The sequence below is a fragment of the Carassius gibelio genome, chromosome B5 (genome assembly GCF_023724105.1).
Source record: "Carassius gibelio isolate Cgi1373 ecotype wild population from Czech Republic chromosome B5, carGib1.2-hapl.c, whole genome shotgun sequence".
Taxonomy (NCBI): domain Eukaryota; kingdom Metazoa; phylum Chordata; class Actinopteri; order Cypriniformes; family Cyprinidae; genus Carassius; species Carassius gibelio.
The window spans coordinates 13,611,310-13,629,094 of record NC_068400.1 but is presented as its reverse complement, the minus strand read 5'-3'; the positions used below and the strand labels follow the sequence as shown (position 1 = coordinate 13,629,094).

General features: G+C 36.9%; 1 protein-coding gene across 1 annotated transcript; it reads right to left on the bottom strand.

The window, feature by feature from the left end:
* Positions 1-31: 31 nt before the first annotated feature.
* Positions 32-15,663, bottom strand: ajm1 (apical junction component 1 homolog). Its single transcript, XM_052555573.1, has 2 exons — positions 15,494-15,663; positions 32-5,511 (listed from the first exon to the last, which is right to left on the bottom strand). Exon 2 carries the CDS (start codon positions 5,456-5,458, stop codon positions 2,162-2,164), a length of 3,297 nt encoding a protein of 1,098 aa, XP_052411533.1. The 5' UTR covers positions 5,459-5,511; positions 15,494-15,663; the 3' UTR covers positions 32-2,161.
* Positions 15,664-17,785: the final 2,122 nt, after the last annotated feature.

Below are 17,785 nucleotides of genomic sequence, written 5' to 3'. Positions count from 1 at the left end.
TCGTTTCTTAGTAATTACATGACAACAGAAACAATCTTTCAAAGACACACTTTATTATTATTATTATTATTATTATTTATGCTTTAGTTTTTTTTCTTTCTCTGTGAGACCGTGTCTTTGTCTCATTTGTTTTCAGCATAACAGCAATGGTCGACACATTGATCTTGAAAAATATCACTCCTACTATATCTATATTCATATATTTTACTATATACTTTATCCCTCATATACAGCATATTTTCAAATATCAAATATTCAGGCAAGTTAATTATATTAATGTAATGAGATAGAAAAAATAGAATCACATGCAATCATTTCTTTCTGTTAACCACTGTATATGTACACTATGCCTGGCAAAAACACCTGAACGTGTGCTATATAGCGGTTCTGCTCTGAGTTCAGACAGAAGGATGTGCAGGGTTGTGCTGTGACATGAATTCAGCAAGTAAAGCAGTGAACAGATTTGACGAGCAAAGAATAACTGTCTGGGACATTCAAGGAAAAACCCACTTTGGACATGAAACAGGAGCAAACTGCAGTACTTGACAACAATGTACAGTTATTGGCTCAGTGATTCTTGAGTAGCTGGGACAAAACAGGTCACAACTTTTTTTTCCCAACTGTAACAATGGATTTTTTTTTTCATGTCAACACTGACAGATAAAAACATGTACTGTTAGGTCAAATACTTGTAATCAACAAATCCAGCATTACACTTAATTGATAATACAGGATGGTTTTAACCAGATTGTGAGTGCATCTGTTGACAGAAATTAGACATCTGCGTGTTGAGACAACCATTTTTTTTTTTTTTTTTTGCATGTATTAATTAATTTTTTTTCTGGTGTTGCTCGCAATTACGGACCCACTTATACTAATGGCAGATCTAATTGTGGACCATTTTGTGCAGTATCTCAAGAATCAGTGCTGCGCTTTGCTATTACATGTTGCATTTGTATTGTAGCATCTGTCAAATTGTTGAACGTCTGAAATGTAAGTGACCAGTAAGTGAAAACAAAACCACACACACACAAAAAGTCAAGCTTATATAGCATACAGCAATTCTGTTTCCATTTTCCTACAGACAAAACTACAGCCCCATCTGATATCATATCCCTACTAAAATATTTCCAAGTCTAATAGGTGATCACAAGGAAACTCTATCAATGACGTATATAATAGACATCTCATTTCACAGTGTTTCTGATGGAACAGTATCGGCCAACACCTAATGTGCATCGCATCACTGATACCAATATTTTCCAGATTTTTTCTTCAGGTTCATTATTGCTGAAGTAATTCTACTAAACATATACAAAAGCACCAATTACTTCATTAAATTGAAACCTAAATTAAGTAAATCATTAACGAAAATGAGTTTACCAGGTTGAAGCACAAAATTCTAGGTGTTGCTTAATTCTAAGCAGCTTTCTTTTTAATTAAAGCCGTTCTTCAAAGTACATTTAATAGACCGTGGATAATCCATGGCCCTTTATTTGCACTGTGTTTCTACTCTGCATTAAGTTCTTCTTCTTCTTTTTATAATATAATATAATATAATATAATATAATATAATATAATATAATATAATATAATATAATATAATATAATATAATATAATGCCTTTATTAACATATCCATAAAAATACACTTTTTTTGTGATAAAAAGAAATATAGTATTATATTTCTTTAGCCAAAACTTTTTCAACATTTTTGCGGGACAATGTTGGTCTTTTTTTTTAATTTTTTTTGCATAGTAAAAAATATTCAGCTCTGACGTAAATAAGTACATAATTCTTTAGTTTGCCAAAATAAATCAAGGTTGTTTTTTCTCTCTCTTTCTATTCATGAACAATAAAAGAATATCAAAAGAGATTTGCTACAAAGAAAAACAATGGCAGTAATTGCCAGTGAAGCATAAATGAACAAATCCTAGGACTAGATATCAAGTCGATGGATAAACTGTGTGAATTATTCATATTATTCATCATCTGATGGGCAATATTCCAACATTGAATAATACTGACCTTGCAGACATGAATACATTTTTTTTTTCATTAACAAAATACATATCTACAAACATGTATAAGAAATAAGCCTGGTATATTTAGATATGTACTATAGTGAGATCTATGCTTTCATATATAAAAGGTGCACTTGTTTATATAATGTCATCTAGGAGATGTGGGTTGGCTACCCAGTCCAGTGTCCGTGGCTCAGAAGCTGCCATTATCATACACATGAACTGCTTGCCCGTCCTTTTATCAATAGGGTAAATAGTAGTTGGCGTGAACCTCCTGTTGTTCTCAACAAACTCACAGAGCTTTTGGTAGACATTGGGGTACTCGTGGCGAAGAAACACCCCACGTATCCTCAACTCCCGCTGAATGTTGATGAAGCAGATTTCCCGGGCTTTCCTTCCCTCCTCACCTTCCTTGTCAATGTCAGCCATACCTGGCGGTGGGGTCAGGATCAACGTCTCCATGTCACTTTCCTTCCGATGGACTTTTTTTTCTGGGCTGTAGGAGGCAAGCGCAATCTTGGCAAATTTCCTGACGGTTGGGGCTTGGACCCTTGGCGACGGTCCGTCAGGCACTTGATCACCAACAGCGATGGATACATTCAAGAGAAAACATTCATTAGGGTCATATTCCTTTCCCGCCTCTTGGAGCTCCTTGCAATATTCCCCAAGGTTATCCTTGAAGCTCTCCAGCTCACGGAGAGATAAGTATGTTGGCGACATGAGTAGACTTTCAAGTCCAAACTGAAGGAAATTTGTGGACGAACCTGGATTTGGAAAACCCAAGAACAAGACTCCTCTGCCCCGAGACAGGTATCCTACTTTGGCTATACGGGAGAAAGCTTTATGGACCTCTGCGGTTTCTCGACAGTGTTTAATAACGTGGCGACACACACTACTGATTCGCCCATAGAGGCAGCTCTCCTTATGGATGTCCCAGTCTTCACGGCGACAGTTGCGAGAGCAGTAGTAGGTATAGCAGCTGTGGCAGGACTTAAAGTAGAGGCAGGCGTTAAACAAGGTCTCAGTCCGACGGCATTTATTGTTTGAACACATCATAGTGTCGTCCTCGTCGGGACTCTGGTCAGGGGAGCACTCTTCTGTACTTCTCAGGCCGTCACAACTCCCGTCAGTGTCTCTTAGTGTGTCAGGATCTATTTTTATTGAAGTGGGTTGTTTGTCAAGGGGAATGCCACTTTCAGATCCTGCCATCGAGTCCTTTCTCGCTGAAGATACTGCTTCTTCTTCGTCAATGAGCTTTTTGAGTTGATCAAGCAAGTCTTCACTTGTCCTGGCTGGAGGTTTGTAATCGATAACCAGGTCTGCTAGAAGCTCATCAAGCTGCTCTAAACTTTGCTGTAAAGATGTGCTGCTGTGCATTTTCTCTTTGGTGGATTCTCCAGAGCGGGGTTTCACTTCACGTTGAGGGGCTTCTTGTTTTGGGGCACTTTTTGAATCCAGCACATCCCAACTTGCAGAGCGTGCTTCTGATTTACTAAGATTACTTGGTCTGATATCATTGTCTGTGATGGTAATCTCAGGTGTGACAAACCACAGTTTACTCGAAGAGCTCCTGGCCTCAGTTGGACTTTTGTCAATCAAAGAGTTTTCAGATAAGGACAGTGCAGCATAACGCCTTGGTGAGCTGGAAAGGTTGACAACCACAGGTTTTGGTCGTTCACTTGAAGTTTGTATCCCCTGACAAAGAAGATTCTCATCGCTTTTCCCCCGGGGTACGGGCTGTTCCCGCTCGACATGGGTATCAAGGATGTTATCCCAAGATCTTGAGTATGGTCTTGGGTCTGTTACGGTTCTTGCAGGCTCCATGCATGGGTTTGCATACCAAGTTGTGAGCTTTGGATCTTGTCTAACTCTCGTGGGAGTAACTTGTGAGACATACAAGGAAGGGTAATGGCTAGAGTAGCCAGAAACCTCTGAGCCATACCAGTCCTCTGATTGTGGCTGCACCACACGGGCATGTCTTCTTCCCTCTGTGTAATACGCCCTTGCAGGAATATGATGCTCCATTGGTGGCGTGTAGGTGTCAGCCATGTAAAAGATCCGAGGAGGGGCTGTTTGAATCTGATATGTCCTTGGGTCATCGCCATAAAAAGTTCTTGCTGGAGGTGTCTGAATTATATACGCCCCTGGCTCACTTGCAGCATAGGGTTTAGGGTAAACAGGCTGTCCAGGGTAATGGTAGGGGTCGACTTCTGTATAGTATTGCCGGGAAGGTACAGTATGAACAATGTGAGTCCTTGGATCTTGCACATATTGTACTTTAGGTGAGTAGGGCTGGCTAGGAATGCTGTATCGGTCATCTTGATAATAAGTCCTTGATGGAGCTGAAGACCCATACTTCCCCAAATCCTCTGCATAGAAAAATTTGGTTGGCACATTGGGGCTTGAATGAGCCCTTCGTTCCCGTCCATAGTGTTCCCTTGGCTCCCGTGGCGAGACCACCTTTTGCAAAGGGATCTCCATAGGTTGCATGTAGCTATCTGGCATACTTTGGGAATACTGGTACGCCGCCTTCCTGTACTCTCCAGTGAAGGAGTCAGTGGGAGTCGGTGTCCTCGAAGCTGAGAAATGGCGAGGCACTGTCATACTCCGACTGCCACTGCTAGGATACTTCTGCCAAGTTATGTCCACATGGGGTGTAGCTGCCTTTCGGCCTCCTTGCTGCATGGCCGACTCGTCTGGTTTGATGTCCACCCGGCACCGAACATGAGGACTAGTGGCAGGTTTCTCTGGCCTTCCTTCGTCAAAGCCTTCAGGCACATATACAGGGGAATACCTGCTTGTATCACTCCTTTGCGGCTGCAATTTGATGGGATGTACTTCATTCACATGTGACCGCACGGCAGCGTAGGAAGACTCTCTTCTTGGGGAAACTTCTGGCCTTGGTTGAGTGTTTCGATGTGCCCTTTGAGCTTCCCGACCCCTCCTTGCCACTGGAGGAGAAGCATCAAAAGATACAGGAGTTAGGCTGGTCTGAACCCGTGAGGCACTTCTAGATCTAGTCCTCTTCTTTTGTTCTTTCACAGCAATTTCACCAGACATCTCAGCAGTCATTGGCTGGGAAGTGAGACGGTAGCTAAATATGTCTGGGGAAGAAAAACGATGGAGTCCATGCCCTTGTTGGCGACCTAAGGCGTTCCAGGCAACCTCTGGATTGGCCGCATACCTTTCAGCCCTTCGGTATGGGTACTCCATTGCTATTGTATGATATTGGGGTTTGTCCATAGACTCAGTGTCAAAGCTACGGCAGTGCCTCTTTTTGCTTTTGCTTTTTCGAGTGTTCTCCAGTTTGCTGATGGATGGGGAATCACATTGTTTTGAGGGATGACAGGCTTTGGAGTGGTTCAAGAGGGAATTCACTTTAACATCTCGATACACCGTTGATACTAGTATATCAGGTGGATGTGTGCGTGTCATCTTAATGAAACTCTTCTTATTTTCCCCATTAAATTCATTTAGGTTAAGGTTCCCTGCAAGAGATGAAGAAAACAACACAAGATTAGTATTGCATTGTACAAGTTGCATTCAAAACACATTAAGTATAGGATGTATAATATTAAGCCTGAATTTAATATTGTAAACAATTACTGCACAATATTCAGTATTCTACAGCCCCACATTGTTTATCATTATGTGATAAGCATTGCATGTATAAGGTTACCTTGGGTAGTAAATCATCAATCCAAGATTCAGTACAAATGTAGGCAGCATATAAACCCAATTCTGATTCTGTAATGCTTCAACTGCATTGTGTTGTTCAGCAAATATGTTGGTAGGATGTATGCAAGTAATTTGGAGGTGGCTGCCAGAGGATGATGTTTCCCCTGGCAACAACATCATCTCATAACCATCATGCAGTGTGAGGGCTCAACAGAATTGCACTGAATCTCTAATACAAAAATCTTTCTTTTCACCTTTAAAAAGTCTTGGAACGGTAAATCGCTTAAGAACGATTATGTAATTCTAAACATTTTTATTTCTTATGCTTGGTTTCAAATTAAACTTTCATCAGTTCAAATCTGCAGGATGAAGGCAGGACAGAAATAGTGTCTTGAATCTAAATTAGGCTCTCTGAAGGTTTTTCGACATCTTGTCATTCTCATAAGCTTAATGCAAAACAGGTGCAATCATTTGTCATGAAGAAGCATATTGTACAAAGAAAACACAACTGAAATAATGCATGTAGTCATTTAAGATACAAAGCAATGTGTTTAATGGAATTATATGCACTACTAGCTTTTTTTAATTCACATTTAGTTCCAGCTCATGAAAGTTTTTTCTTATAAAAAGAAGATTAAATGGTTTTCAAGACCTCCTACACATTCCCTACAGCTAAGTTTATCAGACTGAGGAAATCACATCTTGTTTCTCCAACAGACATTATGTAAAGAAGGAACTGACACTTCTACAAACATTACTATCTCCAGATGCTGTTTACTCGCAGAGCATTAGTCTGGCAGCTTTTCACACTGCCTCACACAATCGAGTAACTGTGTGATGGGACACCCACCGTCTACCAACACATGCACAGTCACCAGACTTGTTCAATGCAAGATATTTTCTTCTCCCTAACTAGTTTTAAAATGCATCATTTGTTTAAAAAATTGTCAAGTCCAGAACAGGTAAAACTGCAGGGACAACGGCATAAGATTGTCTGAGATGGTGATAAGGAAAGTGCTTTTGAAAACCCAATTTGAAGGCATTATTATATGTTGATTTTATATATATAAATGATTTTTTTTTATTTATCAGAGATGATGTACCCCAAAATTTCCGAATTTTTCAGTCTCAGGGTTATGAAACCACATTCACTTAAATTGAAAAAAAAAAAAAAAAAAAAAAAAAATATATATATATATATATATATATATATATATATATATATATATATATATATATATATATATATATATATATTCATCATAGAAGAGATGTATGAACTGTATTTAAATCTTTTTTTTATAGTTTCATAAATCTGTGGAAAAATGTATTGCGCTAAAAATAATGAACAACAAAGAAAAAACTGTTTGCAGAGCATAAAAGCTGTCATTATTATCAGCGATGACCTCAATCTCTTAACAGAGCTGATAGCACTATATAGCTTCACACAATTACACAAGGAAGCACAGATGAATGCAGCTCTATACAGCAGTATTTCCTCTTTGGTTAATGCAAGTCACGTTTTTATTTTTATTTTATTTTTTTAAATAAAGCTTATTGCATATTATTTATTATTTTAAATGTAATATATGAAGGAAAGCCATCAAATCATGACATTCAGAAATAGTTAATATCAAATGAAATCACACAACACAATGATGAATCTAATCTGCATAAAATGCAATTTTTTAAATGAATGAATCAATTAATGTATTATTCATGGATCTGGCTAATTGAAAATTTAATGCAGTTTTGTTTCAATGACTTATTCAGTATAATATGAGAATATTAAATTGATCTGGATGGCAGAAGAGCCTTACAGTAAATATATACTGGGCTAATATGAACGTACTATAACTGCAATAAACTGCAAGCATTTTCTTACTCCGTATAGAAGCAAAATTATATATTAAAGCAATGGTTTACCCAAAAATTAAAATTTGCTGTTAACTTATTGACCATCGGGCCATTCAGACCCCACTGCCAAATATTTTACTTGTTGTAAGTATGAAAGATCACTCTGAATAATGTATAATGCAGTTTTAATTGATATAGTGTTGGTATGAGGGTAAACAGGAGAATCTCCAGCAATAAGGGCCCTCACAAGAGTCAAGACTTGGTAAAGCTCATTCGTGGCCTTTGACCTTGTGATCTGTAAAGTGTGTGAATGTGTCTGTAGTGTGCCGTCTCACTCCTGCTGATGCCAGCTGACCCTTTTAACCCAGTGCAGAGCTACAGATGCATGTGAATTATTGAACATATGAGCCTCTTTACCACCACACGTTTCCTCTATAGGTGCTTTTCTCTTCCCTGTAGACACAATGTCCTACATTAGAAAGATCCATCCATTAAGCATCCATGAAATGCATAGAAATCTGTGGTTTATCCATGGAGTGACAGCCAGAACAAATATTCTGACAAACCAATACCGCTCCCTAAAATGCAACCTAAAATGTTCATTTCCATGACTAAAGACATTTTCATGTATGAAATGCATGCATACAACAGCCTATTTAAACCTGCCTATGAGCTTATATGTACAAGAGTTGATTTATGCTATCAGCATGATTTTTCCAGAAAATCTGAGCTTTTGTATGAAGCAGTTCACATGAACAGTAACATACATTTACTTGCATTTGATTAGGAACCTATAAATCTGCAATACAGTAATATACACTGTAAGTCAAATTCATAATTATTTATTATTAATATTATGTACACTAAAAAAATAAAAAAAATAAAGAGTTACACTTTGGAAAAGAAATTTAGTTAAAAAAAATCTTTCTCGTGCTACATTCTTAAAATGCTATTAGACATCCGTTTTAATGTAAAAAAAAAAATTAATAATAAAAAAAAAAACTAACATAAAATGACAGAAGCACAAAACAAAACCAGTAAAATAATGAACTAATAATGAAATATTACAAAATGTTGCCTTCGCAACTGAAATAAAACAAGTTTAAGTTGGAGTGCTAAAATTACTAAAACTTAAAAATAAAGCTGAATATAAAATAATAATAAAAAAAGACAAATGCATATAACAAAATGACAAATAATTGTTTGTGTGTGTATATATATATATATATATATATATATATATATATATATATATATATATATATATATATATATATATATATATATATATGTGTGTATATATATGTGTATATATATATATATATATATATATATATATATATATATATATATATATATATGCACAAAATATTAATATATACTATAATAGTAAAGAAATAATACTAAAATAACACTTAGACATGCAAAATCACAAAGCAGTCCAATTAGGTTCAGTGTCAAGTTCTTTGAAATCACAAATGGATCACTTTGCATGAGACAGATGCATTTCATGTGCTTTCTTGCTCAGACTTCTCAAGCCTTTTAACACACCATGTGATTATTTCTGGATGTGAATTCCTCAGACCCTTCTTATCAGACCCCTTCAGTCTTATCAATGGCAGTCGAGTCTCATAATGCAACCCATTAAAGACTGCAGACTTGAATAGAGCCTTTCCATGCCAATGCTGTCCATTCCTCGCCGAAGGCCCTCAGCTAATTTTGCATAATGAGCCCATTTGATGCGGGGGACAATGGGAGGCTTGTGAAAGGCTTGGAAACCCAAAAAAACCTCCCAATCCTGCTGCCTGAGCTGCTAAACGAATGCTGCAGAAACATAGATCTGTGACAGAAAAGCATCAGTGCCGATGTGGGAAAAAACAGCGATTATGGGATGTATTGTAGAAAGGCTACTGCATAAATGTGCTGATCAGAGTCATGATCTGTGAACAATCATTGATGACAGTGTCTCCTGACCTGCTCTCTACCGTACGACCATCTGTTCAGGCTGATCGGGCAACACCCTGGTCTCCACACACACATGACCTACCTGATGAACAATCTAACATAGAAAATACCTGCAGCAGAACTGAGTCACATTTATTCGGTATGAGTCAAAATTTGGGGACAGAAGGATTTTATTTATTTTTTTATTTTTTTGAAAGAAGGCTATTTTATTTGTCTTATAAGGATGCATTTATTTGATATAAAATACAGTAAAATTTAGAAATATTAATAATATGAATTTTTAAATATTAATAATGATATATTTAAAAAAATAATTTATTCTTGTGATTTTAAATCAGAATTTTCAGCAATATTACTGCATTATTTAGTGTCACATGGTCCTTTAGAAATCATTCTAATATTTTGATTTGCTTCTCAAGAAACATTTTATTTTTATTTTAATATCATAAATGTCTTTACTATGACTTTTGATCAATTTAATATGTCCTTGATTAATAAAATTATTAATCTTAACATTAAATCTAAGTATAAAATCCTAAGTATTAAAATATCATATTGATCTCTTGACAAAATATATATTCTGGATAATTATTGCCATAATATAATTAAATTTTTTCTTAGTTTTATCCAACTTTTACATAAGGGATTTAAAACTGATTTTCCATCAAGAATTAATGAAGCATGCAGTTTTGTAAACCATAAAAAATAATAATAATAATAATTGGATTGACATAGAGATAATTACAGTTATTTAAATTCATGATCAATCATAAATTAATAATGAATTTATTTAATGTGAAAATGTGACACAGTCCAAACGTATGGAACAATACAAGTGTGAATAAATTATGACAGAATATAAATTTTTGGTTGAACTATATATTCATTAACATTCATGAAGAAGTGATTTTCAGAAAGACTTTTTCTCCTTCCCCGTTCCTCTCGGCTGCTTTGACTTTCCCATCATATTCCCAGGCAAAAAGCTTCCCAGTTTCTGACCTTGTCTTTGTGCAGCGTCTGTGCTGTCAGTCAATCTCTAATCTCTGTAATCCACTTTCACTCGTGAACATGACAGGAGTGTGTCTCATAAAATCGGAATCAGGCCAAGTCAAGCACAGACCACCAAGCGCCTGGGGACACACTACAGGCAGGTCATGAAAGCTTCAATCTACACGCTCCACACAATCATTCATCTGAAGATATCCTGCAAGCCTGAACCTGATTTTTGATCCACAAGCGGTTCTGCTTTCAAATGCAGTCTTGCACATCTTAATAGAATATCAAGTTTTGCCTAAATAAATAGATAAAATAAAATAAATATATATATATATACACACTCACTGGTCACTTTATTAGGTACACCTTGCTAGCACCGGGTTGATTCCCCTTTGGTCTTCAGAACTGCCTTAATCATGGCACAGATTCAACAAGGAGTTGGAAACATTCCTCAGAGACTTTGGTCCATATTGACATGACAGCATCACTCAGTCGGCTGCACATCCACGATGAGAATCTCCCGCTCTTGTGCATCTCACAAAAAATGGCATATTTAACCCCAAAAGAGAAACTGTGATGATAATCGTTTATAAATGCTCCTTTGTTATTTTTAGTGTGCAATTAACATAAAAAGCAGTTTGCAAGCCAGAACATGATTTCTGATCCACAAGAATTTTGAGACATGAGACCTGTGCATCTCAAAAAATTTGACATTTTTGCCAAAAAAACTAACTAAAAAAAAGAAATGTTCATGACAGTGGTTTAAAAAGCACTTTTTGAGGTGAAATATGACCCAGGCGTTCATCCACAAGTAATCTATCTGTAGGACAATATGTAGACACACTAAAAGCGGGAAATGCTAACTTCATCTGCATCATCTACTGTAACATGTAACCACAAAGCACTCATAACCACAGGGAAAGCAGCCGCTGACCTCGCTGCTGGTGTGTGAGAAAGACCCCTTCAATTAAACGCTTTTGACTGAATCACGCATTGTTGAAGCTCCTTGACCCATATGAGCAACCAGAAAGATGCGATCGGCAGAGCGGAGATAACACCGCTTTTCACATCGCAGTATGCCAGGGCATTTATAAAACAAGCTAAAAATAACACAACATTAGGACTTCAGTGCAAGAGAAGTTCAGAGATAACACTATAAGATCATGCACTAATTACAGGGTCACAGCAAACCGTTTTTATAATTTCATTTATTTTTCACTAAGGTCCTCTCAGAGTTGCATCATATTTTACTTGGCAAGATACAGTGGTGGCCAAACACTATTTTCAGCAGCAAAAATGGTTTTAGGTCAATTATTTCTATAATTTGCTTTAGTGTGTCAGTAGGAAATATAGGTTTACATTTCCAAACATGCATTTTGTCATTAATTGTAATAATCGAGAGCGATTTTTGTTTTCTCCACACAGAGATCTGATCTGATCAACATGCAATCAGTCTGAGATTACATGAAAAAAAAACAGAACAAACTGAGACAGACTCAATCCAGAAGAACTCCACCAACGTCTCCAAGATGCCATGAAGAAACCTTCCTGCAAATCTACCAGAAAAACTACAAAAAACGCCAAGGATGCTCACACCAAATGTTGATTTTTATTTAGTTAATAGAAGTTGATTGATACAGAAAATCTATTTATGCAAATATTTTTGATAGCTTCGTCATTTTACAGCATTTTTACACAAGTGCCTAAAACTGGAATAATAATATTCTATACTACTTCATATTATCTTTTGAGTTACACAGAACGTGATTTCTGATGACCTGTCCTCTTGAAACTCTGTCCTTTCTCTGCTTTTTGCAAGCTGCACAAATAATGCAATGGATGCTTTTGGACGGGGTGTAAAAATAGAAACATATGAGTCAGTTGAGCGTGCATGTAATTTATAAGAGACGACGCGTGCACATGCATGAAAGACAGAGAGAGAGGGATTGATATACATAATGCAATTCTGACTGAGCTTAATGAGGTTCCAGTGAGAGCGAAGGAAACAGTGCTTCCTGTGAACAGTTACTATTATCAATGCAACACTGACTAGGAAATACTTTATCCAAATGAATATTCTGTCAAATTTATTTATTTGTTTCTGTGGAAAACAATAGGTGAATTCATTTTTTTCTATATTTACATTTATGCATTTTATAAAATAATGACACTTCACAGTAGCCACAACTGTCAAGCAAAAGAATTATAAAAGCATATAGTCCATGTGACTTGTGCACTACAGTATATTCAAAGTCTTTTGAAGCATGACAGCTTTGTGTGACATTTCAGTTATTATTCACTGAAAACCGTCCCCTAAGCTGCAGCTCTGAAATCTCATCCTCCTGCACTTTTGTCATGAGAAGCAATGATGCTTGGTATCAGAAACATCAACGTGCTATTTGAATCTGTGAGTGTGAATAACATTTCACAACTTCACATTATGAGTGAATTATTTTTCATCTGTTCCCACGCAAAGCTTTCATTTGACTTCAAAACACTTAATGTGATTACATTATCATTAATTGTGATCTAAAATAATTTTACTCTGGATGGAAGAAGCAGCAAATAAAAGGCTTTACATAGATATTTTTATGCCACAGTGGTTAGTCTGGTTAAAATGTAAATCATTCAATTCAATTCAAGATAATTATTCTACTGAATTAAAATGTATTAAAGAAAGTCCACTTTCATGACTATGTTTCTTAACACTCTTAGATACACTTTTAAAGGTCCCCTTCTTCGTGATCCCATGTTTTAAACTTTAGTTAGTTTGTAATGTTGTTGTTAGAGTATAAATAATATCTGTAAAATGCTAAAGCTCAAAGTTCAATGCCAAGCAAGATATTTTATTTAACAGAATTTGCCTACAAAAAACGACCCGTTTGGACTACAGCCCTGCAGTAATGACATCACTAAAACAGTTTTTTGATTAACCTCCGCCCACATGAATTCACAAAAAGGGGGCGTGGTCTTGTTGTGCTCCGATGGAGAAGAAGGAAGAGCTGCGTTTTTGTTTGCCATGTCGTTGAAACGCTGTTATTTTCATTTCGGAGTCCAATCATCTTTGTTTGGGCTTCCCAGGGACGCTGTACTTGGAGATTAATGGTTACAATTTATGTTTAACTCAAGTTCCGGAAAATTATAATGCACATGTAAAACTATGTGCAGCACATTTTGCTGAGGACAGCTTCCTCAATCTCAATCAGTTTAATGTCAGATTCGCACAAAGATTATTCTTGAAAGATGGAGCAGTTCCCTCTTTGTCTGGAGAAGGCGTTGTTTATGGACCACAACCAGTAAGTGTATTTTATTATTTAAGTTGGTGCGTTTAACAGTTTCTGTAACTTATTACACAAAGGGCAACGCTGTTTAGCTTTGTTAACTAGATGTTAGGGCTGTGCAAAAAAAACGAATGCGATTTTCATGCACATTTTGTCAGTAAAAACGCTCCTGTGACTATAAATACATCTCCAGCACGTGCGTTCTAGCCCAATCACGTTAGCAGGAGGGCAGTGCGCGCTCAGCTGGTGTCGAATCGCAACACAGGAACCGCTGGCCCAATCAGAACTCGTTACGTATTTCTGAAGGAGGGACTTTATAGAACAAGGATGTCATCAGCCCGTTTTTATGACAGTGAAAACAGAGGTATACAGATAGGTGAATTGTGTGAAAAATACTGTGTTTTTTAAATGCGAAACATGAACACATGTTATATTGCACACTGTAAACATAATCAAAGATACAAAAAAGCGGAAAAATGGGACCTTTAATAAAAATGTATAAAAATAAAACTATTACATGTTTACTTTAGAGTGCATTTTAAATCATTGTTTACACTTATTCTGATGTACTGACTAAAATACTTAAAAGTACTACATTTCAAAATCATAATTGAATTTACAAATATATTTAAAAACATGACATACAAGTATCAATAGAAATGACCATAATCAATCAATTTGTTTACAAAAATATTACGACTTTGCATTTATTACAGTATGTCTGTAACAAATGCTATTTTCAAAAAGTATGCTAAAGTGCACTTGTTTTTTGCAAGGATGGGATAAATAAAGTTAAAAGTATTTAAGAGATGGCCAAACATAATTTGCACATTGACAACCATGGTCACTATATGAACTGTCTTTTTAATGGATAAGAGATGCATGAAGGCCCTTTAAAAAAATAAAAATGATCTTTTTTGTTTTTTTTTTCTACAAAAAATCCCAATGAGTGGAATGAGTAATTAATGACAGAATATCCACTGCATGCCAAATTATTCCTTTAGATGTGTCTAAAAAGGTTTTGTGTCATGCAAACCTCTGGTGCACACTGCAGCTTCAGCATGAACGATGCACATTACAGTCTCTAGGCACCATCGTACGATGACGTATAGCCCCAAAGCATCCCACATCACGTGACACAAGTATACCATTTCATCAGGCATCATTAGAGGTTAGTTCACTTTCACTAGTAGGATCCCCAGCCATGGCCATGCATCTCCTGACTTCGAAAAATCCACGACTGCATTACATAACCTTCATAATACTAATGACATCAGCACACATGACAAATGAACACTAGGGAAACACGTCTGTTGCATGCAATAGGCCTAAATATAAGTTGCAAGCGCAAGATCATAGTTTTCAGTGCGGGTAAACTGCTGTTTGAACGCACGTCGCAGACTGTCGCTAAATGCGCATTTAAACGCGATGCATACAGCTGGAGGTTTCATAGGTTATTCCTCACGTATATGAGCAATGCCTTCATTACCTACAGCATCATGCGCAACTCTGATTCCCTACAACATAAAACCGTTTCCATACCGACAGATCGTTGCAAGCATCCGCACTGATCGCTTGCAATTCGATAGTGTCATCTGTCAAATATCAATGCGCGTGTTTTCAATTTCAATGTCAGAAAAGCTGCGCTCATCTCTCACGCGCACTGCACACACAGATCGCGCGAAGCTCTTACCGTGTTAATCCATCCGCCAATAGCATAAATATCCATCATACGCAGCGCTTACGCTTTATTATGTGCTGAGAGTTGCATTTTGGCGTGAAAGAGGCTGTAGTATCGGAGACTCCTGTCGTCCTCACGCCTTAGTTGATGAGCGCATCTGTGGCGTTACTATCCGCGCGCGTCTCCTCAGCACCGGCGTCTAATGCGTCTAATATGCGTTCAAAAGAGGCGGGGCGGACGCGGCCAGTACGCGTCAAAAGAGCGCAGCGAACGCGACTGGTACGCGTTTAAGGGGCGGGGCGAACGCCTCTGGCTAAAATGTAAAATGTAAGAACATTAAACCTCTGAAAGTTTGTATATTCCTTGTCTGTCCTGACAAAACAGTACTGTGGGGCTGCCATGGTACAGTAATGATACCAAATGCCAATACTATGGTGTAACCACTTTTTATTTTTCAAGATTTGTAGCTACTGCAGTATTACCATTCCTTGAAATGCCTTGGTGTACCATCTAAATAACACAAGATCAAAGTATTATCAAAGAACTAAGATCAAAGTACTTCGCTCCACAGTGTTTTGTGAGCTAACTCCACTTTGCAATCTGGACATTACAATAAGCTATAAATGGGGAAAATACATGACAATAATAATACCAATTATTATTGTTATTATTATTATTAATTACAGCCCCATTCCGCTAAAATGTGACTTTTAATATCATTATTCTTATTATATATTATAATATTATTATATAATAACATTTAACAAAATTCAATAACAATTATATATATATATATGATATATATGAACCATAAATAAGTATATTATTATTAGTGTAGAATTATATATAATATATTTGTATTATGCAATTGTATTATTGATAAGGTAACACTTTAGTATAGGCACTGTTTCTCACTAGTTGCTTATTAAATGCCTATTGATAATAGTTTATTTATTAGTTTGTTTATTAGTACTTAAGTTATAAGGCATTGCATTTTGCATGATCTACATCCCTGAACCCTAGCCAATACCTAAACTAAATAACTACCTTACTAACTATTAATAAGCAGCAAATTAGTGGTTTATTGAGTCAACACTACTACTACTACTACTACTAATTATTGTTGTTATTATTATTAGGCAAACTTACCTTTCAACATGCAAATGACTATTTGTAAAAGTGGAACACACGACGACTTTGTGAAATATGTCACATATATATCCAGACATAATTCAAGCTTTATACAATTATTAAAATGTGGGTTAATAAGATCAACAAAGAACCTGAAGAACACATGTAATCAAACACACAGCTGTGAAAGCAGCTTATAAACACACCATCCTCCTCGTCCTACAGTATTTATTCAAGACGGCTTGTCATCTCACTACAAACGACCTTACACTGGTGAGAAAAGTACAAGAATGCAAATGAGCCGGCATTGTGTGTTGATAACACGCCGCCTGCTGTAAAAAGCGATTAAAAACACAACAACTCGCATCCATTAGAGGAAAACGCTGTAATTATGATGTATTCAGGCTTCTGTGACTGATGGCTTCAAGATGAATCAGCGCTTTCATTTTATTCATTAGAAATCCTCTTTATGGCTCGTTTCCAAAACCTTGTGAGCTGCTGCTGTACACTGTACACTGAGATGAGAGGGAGTGAGTGAGAGAGAGAGAGAGAGAGAGAGAGAGAGAGAGAGAGAGAGAGAGAGAGAGATAGAATGTGAGACAGAACAACAGACAGATGAAGAGATGGATATATAAAACAATGAATGGATGGATGGATGGATATAATGAAAGAACAGACAGAACAATTGACAGAAAAAAAGAACAATGGTTAGAACGATAGACAGAAAGATGGATGGATGGGGTTTACTCTTGACCTTGCTGCTGAAGCCCCTCTAGCATCACGCAGCTCACACGAGGACATTCAATCCTCAGCAGACTGAGTCTGGCTTCCAGCTCTCTGTATTGATTTGACTCCAGGAAGGGAAGAAATGTGCTGAACAGGACACAAACACCTGCTGGCCGATCACTGGACACTGACAGACGAGCTTCATAGACTGATCCTCCACATATGAAACCCAGCCGCAGTCAGCACAATGCACACACACACACACACACACACGCATGCACGCACGCACGCAGCACACACACATATGCACACAAAAACACACACACATGTCCTGAGCAACTTCAGCACAATGCTTCTCAACTGCTCATCAAGTGGCTACACACTAACAAAACTGTTTATCATACATGCTTATGCATGCAAACAGACCAGAAAATAATGCAGATACGT